Raw genomic sequence first — 8,352 nt, 5'->3', positions numbered from 1 at the left:
ATTCAGCGAAATAAAAAACACAATGGAGAGGGCCGGCCCAATGCCGCACTGCTACAGTGCGCCGCTTGGGAGTGCGGCGGCACTCCCGCCGAGGGCTCGGATCCCACATACAGACCGCCCGCTCACTGGCTGAGCGGGTTACGGGAGCAACACCGAGGGTTGCAATCCCGTTGCCGGTCCCGGTCCAGTACGGGCGCGACACTGAGGGTTGCGATCCATTGCCGGTCATGAAAAAAGACAAAAAAAAGGAAAAAAAAAAAAAAAGGAAACTCTGAGATAAAAGAAAAGAAACGTAGAGGATTGATGCAAGAAATCCAATATTCAAACAGTATAAGTCACTGAAGAAAAAACACAGAAAAGGAGGAAATCATCAAAATGAAGAAGAAAAAGAAGAAATTATTCTGAGCTGAAGAGAGATTGTAATTGAAAAGAACCCACAGCATCGAACAGGCACATTGTCCTGGAACTCTGCAGCACCAACGAGCTGAAGAGAGATTGACTGTAATTGAAAAGAACCCACAGCATCGAACAGGCACATTGTCCTGGAACTCTGCAGCACCAAGGATAAGGACTACCTCAAAAAGTTTCCAAAGACAAAAATATGAGGCATGTATCAAGGAACAAGATTCAGACAAACATCAGACCCAAATGCCCTGAGTTCAAGTCCTGGCTCTCACACATGACAGGTGCATGATCTTGGACAAGCCTTTCTGGGCCTCAGTTTCCTCATCTGCAAAATGGGGATTACAGCAGTATCAGAGGGTTGTTTGGGGCAAGTAAATGAATTAATTTAGGTAAAGGGCAGTGTCCGAAGCACACAGTAGATGCCACGTGTTCACCTACTATTGTTATTTTTCAAAAGAAAAAAAAAACAGAGCAACAAGAAGAAAAGCCAGTAATTACTTGTCATGGACATTGTGATTGTCTCTCCAGCATTTATTCCACTCTCCTCACCGTGGAGCAGCTGTGCGACTTACAGGTGGGACGGGGTGTGACTCCACCCTTTAGCCTAAACTAATCATCTCAGTCCCATCAAATGACTAATTAGTTCTGGGATGCCTAAGTTAATCTGATAAGAGTAAAGATGGGGCTTTCGTTCAGTGGTTTGGGTAGGAAATGCTTTCCTCCTGCTGTCTTCCTGCTGTAGACTCCAGAAGCTGCTGGTCACCATTGCACAACTATGAGGGAAGCCATCAAAGGAGAAAGACAAAAAGCCAAGAGCCATGATCCAACTGTGCCTGAATCCCACACAAATGCCCAACTTTTTAAGGATGTGAGCAATTAAACTCTTTTAATTGTTTAAACTCATTTGAGTTGGGTTTTCTGTTACCTCCATGCAAAAGCACCCTGCCTGATAGATTCTGTGCCAGAGCTTCCAGGCCAAGCCCAATCTTGCACGGGTTTTTACCTGGATAATGTAAGACAAAGACAAGCCTTTGGATGAAGCACTGATTGAGGAGAAACTCAGGGTCACCATCAAGGCCACAATGAAGGTGATGATGTTCATGAGGACATCCATTCTTAGAGCAAACCACCTGAGAGCACAGTTAAAGTATAGAAGGTGGCTGGAGTTTTCATCGTTTAGCATCTTAAACCTAAAATTAAGAAAATCAGACAAAACAGGAGATGAGGCTGTGCTCCCACAGACTTAGGGTTAGAGCTACTAGAGAAATAAGGCAAGGGAATTTTTAACCAAGGGGGAATGCTCTTACCCAGTAAACTCTTACAAAATGAGCATATATCCACACTCTTTAGAATCTGCCACCATGGACATCTTTGATTTGCACATATTCTGAGAAATCCCACATGGTGCTAAAGGAGCTCTTTCTGTCTTTCCCAGAACTAGCAACTTGAGCCCACAGCTGAGAACAAAAGATGCTGAGCACCTCTTGCTCTAACTTCAAAGGATCCCTATCTTGGAGTCACCCCTTGCATTGACAACTGGCCCCCTTGATCTGTAAGAAGGGTGGAGGAGACCATCTTTAACGAGAGTCAATGTTAGTGACGGTAGAGGAGGGAAGAGAGGGTGTCTGACTGGTTCCCCTCTCCAACTCAGAGAGAGAAGATTCAAGATAATTGTTTATAAAGCTTGGGGTCTCCTCAAGGAGGTGAAGCTGACATCTTGTACACCTACCACTTGTCCACTGAGCCAAAGGGCTTGCTGAGGAGGAGGAGGACAGGGCAGAGTGACAAAGGACATAGCCAGGGGATGGGGGCAAGACCCACCCCTGGAGTTCCTCAGTCCCCAGATGCATGGGTGGCAGGTCCTGCCAGTTCCTGTGGTTCCTACAGTTGGGAGTGCAGAAGGAAGATGACATTTAGGGCCATAGTCTTGATGTTGCCTGGCAGAACTCACTGGGAGGCCCAGCAAATCTTCCCAATGTAGCAATGCCTAGCAGAGCTGCTTGGGACTTGGTCCTGTTGGGGCCTCCACCCTGCCATTCCACATTTGCACAGTGAACTGGATCAACAGGAATGAGCAGCAGGAAGGAGAGAATGGTCCAGAGGCGGGCTGTCACCTGAGGTGGTGTCCTTCCCACTCCTCCATTCCCTGGTCCCGCTGCATCAGCATCAGAGAACCAGGCTCAAAGAAAAGGGAGGTGTTTAAAAGAAAAGACTGGGTGCTTCTCAACTGCAGGCCTGCCCCTACCCCGATACACACACACAGAGCACAGCCTTGCCATGCCAAGCCTCTGGGGAAAGACAGCTGTGACTTGAATATGTCCAAGATTGAGATTTTAACCAGACTGAACTAACCATTAACCAAAAGAGACGTCAGATTCAATTGCCACTGAGGGGGTTTCCCTGGACTAGTGGGCAAGGAGCTTCATCAGAACAACTGGTAGACATTATTGGGAAAAAAATGAAAACCTTTCAACATTTAAACCCCTAAGGAGTTTCAGTTCCTCCATGTGCATAGTCATGAATGTTCTCAGGCGTTGGTCTTCCATCCTGTTCCCAAAGGCTTCCAAGGATTCTGCCTGGGAGCACCTCTGACCAGCCATGCTGGGCTCGGCCACACCCTCTTCCTTTCTGTTTCCACTCCCACTCATTTTTCCCAGAGTTTAGTCAAAATATTCTTCCCAACACTGTGATGTTTCTATCATGGTGCTATACAGCCTACAAATTCAACGGACAGTTTATGTGACTTAGAAGTCATCTGACGTCTTATCTGCGTGGTCGGTTAGATTGTGCACAAACAAGATCACTAGCTGATATCAAATTGGAACTTGACCTCAAATCCTTTTTTTTTTTTTTTTTTTTTTTTTTTTTTTTTTTTTTTTTTTTTTTTTTTTTTTTTTTTTTTTTTTTTTTTTTTTTTTTTTTTTTAATGCTGTAGCATTTTTGTCTGGTGGCAAAAGCAACACATGTCAGAAGCCCAAGCCCTCTAGGAAGAAAATGTTAGAAGAGGGGAGACCCCATCAATCATGCTCAGCTCCCTCTGGGAGCCTTGGAGGAGAATCTATGGGAAGACAAAGGCTGAATCTGCTTTGTTTGTCGGGGGTGGGGGAGCAGATGAACGGCTCCATGGACTTTCCTAATGACAAGGACATGGGAAAGGTCTATATGTGATGTGGGACTCTTGACAGATGACATTCAGGTCAAAGTGGTAACAGGACTAGCTGCCGACGGAACTAAAGACAAGCTGTGATGTCAAGTCTGCACTGACATCCAGGGTGGCAAAGTACGGAGACAGTAGGAGAGAGAGAATTAGATGCACACATTGAAGTGTGTGCTAGCTTTTTAAAGAAGGAAAAGATAGGAAAGAGAGAACATCTGTGTGGCAGAACTGCCATAGATTATTACACTCGATTTCACTTCCTCCTCTGAACACAGCTGACTACATTTCCCAGACTCCCTTGTGGTTAGGTGAGCCCATGTGACTGAAATCTGGCCAATGGATGTGCAGAAATGTTGAGTATCTTCTCTAGGGTTGAACCATAACAATTTCCCATAGAGTCTTCCACTCTCCTCTCTCCGCTAATCTTCCAGCTGGATCCTGGAAAAGACCCCCAAGGCCCTTGGGATGGAACAGCCCCAGACGGAAAGAGACTGTGTGCCTGAGTGTGGAGCAGAATTTCCTAACCTTGCCCTATGGACCCTCATTAAATTGTGACTTGAGGAAGAAAAAACATTTATTGTGTTAAATCCTAAGATTGGGGCTGTTTATTAGCAAACCTACTGTGATTGGTACATTTTATATGGTATTTAGGAATTTAGAGCTGGAAGACTCGAGAAACTTACTTATCTAGTCCCCACATTTAAAAAAAAAAAAAAAAAGGAAACTGTCCTATTTGGTAAGTAAAATGTGGCCTTTAAGAATTATTTTCCAAAGAATATGTAATAATGTGAAAATGCTATTTTAAAATGTTAATTAAGAAAAAAAAAACCAAGAGAAAAATGATTATAAATACTAAGAAAAAGAAAACCCCATAGATAGGAAAAAATAAAAGATTGGAAGGAAATGTATAACAATATTAATAGGATTGCGGTTTGGGGCCTATGAGTGATTTTTTTCCTCCTTTTTTTTTTCTGCTTTACCCTATTTTCCTGAAGTGAACACATTTTTTACTTTTAGAGTAAAAAAAAAGAAAAAAGTATAAAGTCACATATTGAGGTTGCCCATGAATGAGCTCCCTAATTCACTTCTCATGGGGCCCCAGACTCTGGGAAGAGAGGCCAAGTGTCTTGGAGTGCCCCCCCCAATTCTGCTGCCTCTAACACCGTGGTCAGTCCTCAGCAGCCCAGGCTTCCCTTCTCTGAGCTGGACAATCCAGTTATCCCTGTGCCCTCCTGTTCAGGGTCAGCTTTAAAGTGGGGAGACACTGCAGGGGCCCAGCCCAGGACTCACTTGGTCAGGCAGTCCTCCTTTTTGTCATAGGCATGAATGATCCCCAGGCCCTGCATGGAGGAAGTGATGTGGGAGAACCAGGGTGACCGGCTGATGTTCTCCACCTTCTTGAGCTCCTGGATTCCTCTGTGGAAAATGCTGCAGGAAAATGGAGAGGGCCACAACGTGGGGTCTCAGCGGGCCCACCCTCAGCACATGCAGATCCATCATGCACTCCAGACAGTGCTGAAGTCAGAGACAGTGCCGTCTAACTAGGACGAGTGAGCAGGCACGCCATTCTTCTCCAGGGGTGTCCGCCCTGGTTGTGGGAAAGGTGGGATCTGAGACATGTGAGCCTGCTGTTCTTTGGTTTTAGTTCTAAGTGCTTGTTGTAGCAGGAATGTCTCGCTGCACAGGTTGTGATTCTAGTCTTTGAAGACCAGAATTTCTCATACAGTGCTGCCCCTAAATATAAGCCAACCACTTTTTGGTGCCCAACCAGAGAAAAAGTGATCTAACTGTGGAGGAAAACCTGGTGTGTCAACTGCCAGTGCGTGGTCTTCTAAAGGCATTTTCAAAGGTAAATTTGAACAGATGTCATTATATTCTCAGGAGCTGGCTTTAAAAGCAAACCCCCCACAGGGTGCAGCTCCCCTTCGTGTTGAGGCTACAGGAGCCCTGGTGAGCAGTGGCCTTGGGTGTGCACAGTAGCTGGCCTGTAAGAGAGAATATAATCCATCCTCTGACTCTCAGCTAAAACTAACCCGGGGGAGTGTGGGGGAAACCTCATTAGTTCAGAGCTCAAGTGAGTTCACTGGAAACATTTGGATAATACAGTTAGGGGCAGCTGTGCTCTGTCCTGTCTTTATAGCAAAAAGAGGGGGTGCAGGGCAGAGAAACAGCTTTTGCTAAGTAAATCAACAGCGTAAACAGGTGGACAGACAGGAACAATGGTCAAACACAGGGATTATAAAAATGAACACGAACCCAAGGAATCTATTTGAAGAACTGACACTCAGGACATGCTTTATCTGTGTAAAGGACTTTCAGAAATTACTTTTATTTGATCATCACGCTAACGCCCTGAGTTTGGAGACTGAGGCCACGTGTCCCTTCTCACTGCGGGGGCAGTGGGAGACTGCAGTGCTCTTCCTACCCCCAGGGCACTGGTGCTAGTTCCCACAGTCACACCAACTCCCATATGGGTGTCGAGTCTGGCTGTCCAGCCCCAGTGCGTCCCTATAGCCACATGTGCCATTGTGCCCAGGCACCACTGCAGACTTGATGAGCAAACTCATAATCTTGATGAGCCAACCTGCTTCTCCTCCTGCATCACCTTTATCTCTTTTCACATCATTCCCCACCTTGGAGCTGTCCTTGGCCTCTCTCGTCCTCCAAATACCCCAAATTCCACCAGCCATGGAACCCCGATGACGCTATCTTGGCAATGGCTCTCTAATCTGCTCCGCTCCTCTCTTCTGCTCCCACTGCTGCTGCCTGTGCCTGGTCCTTGTCAACTCTCACTCGCAATATAAATTTCTAGAGACTCCTACTCTTTAGCCTTCCCTAATATTTCTGTAGCTCCATCCATCCTCCACACTGTGGCCAAAGTAATATCTCTAAAACTCAGATCTGAGTGTGGTGTCCCCGGATGAAAACAACCAACCCTGTCTACAGGTGGAGACAGGTCCAGGGTTTGTGGGCTGAATCTTTTATAATTTGGGGGACCCTCTTCAACATCCTCAGTGTCCAGCTGGGGGCTGAGCACACCTAAGAGCACAACACATGATTATTTTGAATCATTGATTTTCTATGGAAACTCTTAAGTTTGAATAACATTTGAATCCATTTTTAACTTAAGAAATTTAAGAAATTGCTCGTGCAGTCTCGTTTGATCCTCCCAACTTCTCTGAAACAGGTGAAGCATATATTTTAATGATTACCATTCTGGAGAGAGGGGAAACTGAGGCTTGTGGCATTTCTCAGATTTCTCCAAGGCCCTCCAGCTAGTTTGTGGCAAAGCTGGAGCTCTGGTGCAAATTTTCCTGATTTGTAACCCTTTGCCCTTACCCAGTACACACCATGCTACCTGCTGAGAACCCCAGCTCACCCCAGGAATAGACGGAGCTGGGTCTTCTGGGAGGCTGGAATCTTGCTGCCCTCCTGCTTTTCCTGGTGGGGGGGAGGGGGAGTTGCACAGCCTAGGCAGGAATCCCCCAGTGCAAAGCAGCCTGAGGCCTTTCTCTAACCACATCAATGGTTGGGAGCTGGGTCTTCTGGGAGGCTGGAATCTTGCTGCCCTCCTGCTTTTCCTGGTGGGGGGGAGGGGGAGTTGCACAACCTAGGCAGGAATCCCCCAGTGCAAAGCAGCCTGAGGCCTTTCTCTAACCACATCAATGGTTAGGGCTGGGGGCTATTTCTTAAAGCTCAGTGTGACTGAGGACTGGTCTCCTCTCTTCTCCAGCAGCAAGGATGGTGAAGCCCCATGGTTAAGGACATAGCAGCAGACAGACAGCAACCATGGTTACCAGTTTCCTAGCCTGAGACTATTGACATAACTCCCAATAATATCCACCTCTCAGGGTTGCTCTAAGGCTAAAATGCCAGATGAATGCAAAGCACTTAGCTTAGTACCTGGCGTTTAGTAAGTGCGAAAAATCAATGTGCCCTACCATCGGAGAAGACAGCAAGCGCTCAATATCACCTGCTCCCTGGTCATTGTGCCTATCTAGCTGTGTGTGTGTGTGTGTGTGTGTGTTTTCTCCTTTTTAAATAGTGCACAGAAACCTACCATAAAAGAATGACGAAGCCTACAGCAAGGCCAGCCATGACTAGAAGGACAGCAGGAAACACAGCAGCCAGTATCACAAGAATAAACACCACCATAAAAAACTGCTGCAGAAAGTTCTCCACGTGAAATGGCAGCCTCACATCCAGCTCATCCATATCTTTGGAAAAATGGTTCATTAGTCTGCCAGTGGGAGTCGTGTCAAAGAAGCTCATTGGGCTCTTTAAGATCTGGGGATAAAGGCAGACAGTCAGAGTCGGGGTATGTGTTGAGTGAACCCCAGCTGCTCTGCCAGGGTTGGAATTGTGAGCCCAGGGCCTGACCTTTCTTCCAGGGTACAATCCAGTGTCAAGCAATCATAGGAAAGTGAGCAGGCTCCCTATATTGTAGCCATCATGAATGAGAGTGGATGTGGGAGAGATTTGGTCTGCATGTGGCAGTCCAGAGAGAGCCCCTGCATATCAGACTTCCCCTCCAAATCTGGGATGCAAATATGGGAAAGGCTGCTGCTTTTGGAGGAGGGAGGGATTTTGTGCCCCAGGGCAATAAGAAGCCAAGTTTCACTTTGTCTCTCTGCCCACAAAGGGTGGACCCCCCCCATCCACTCTGGTGACAGTCCTCACAGCCGATGGCTGTTACCTAGTGCGGTAGAAATTCAGAGGAGCCAGAAGTACGTCTTAAGGCTCTTGTGGTTCTCAAGGCTCTTTGGAGCAGGAGATGCCCTTTTGGCCTG

General features: G+C 46.7%; 1 protein-coding gene across 1 annotated transcript in view; it reads right to left on the bottom strand.

The window, feature by feature from the left end:
• The window catches only part of LOC103597078 (multidrug resistance-associated protein 9), a gene marked incomplete at its 5' end in the record, with an annotated part of 36,008 nt that overhangs the window by 15,038 nt on the left and 12,618 nt on the right, over positions 1 to 8,352 (bottom strand). The window contains 3 exons of the mRNA XM_008580877.1: positions 1,409 to 1,595; positions 4,853 to 4,990; positions 7,623 to 7,849. Of these exons, the coding sequence (XP_008579099.1) occupies positions 1,409 to 1,595; positions 4,853 to 4,990; positions 7,623 to 7,849 (552 nt within the window). The remainder of the gene's footprint in view (positions 1 to 1,408; positions 1,596 to 4,852; positions 4,991 to 7,622; positions 7,850 to 8,352) is intronic.

This window comes from Galeopterus variegatus, unplaced genomic scaffold (genome assembly GCF_000696425.1).
Source record: "Galeopterus variegatus unplaced genomic scaffold, G_variegatus-3.0.2 Scaffold2188, whole genome shotgun sequence".
NCBI lineage: Eukaryota > Metazoa > Chordata > Mammalia > Dermoptera > Cynocephalidae > Galeopterus > Galeopterus variegatus.
Note: the sequence above shows the minus strand (reverse complement) of the source record. Positions and strands in the feature narration are given on the sequence as shown.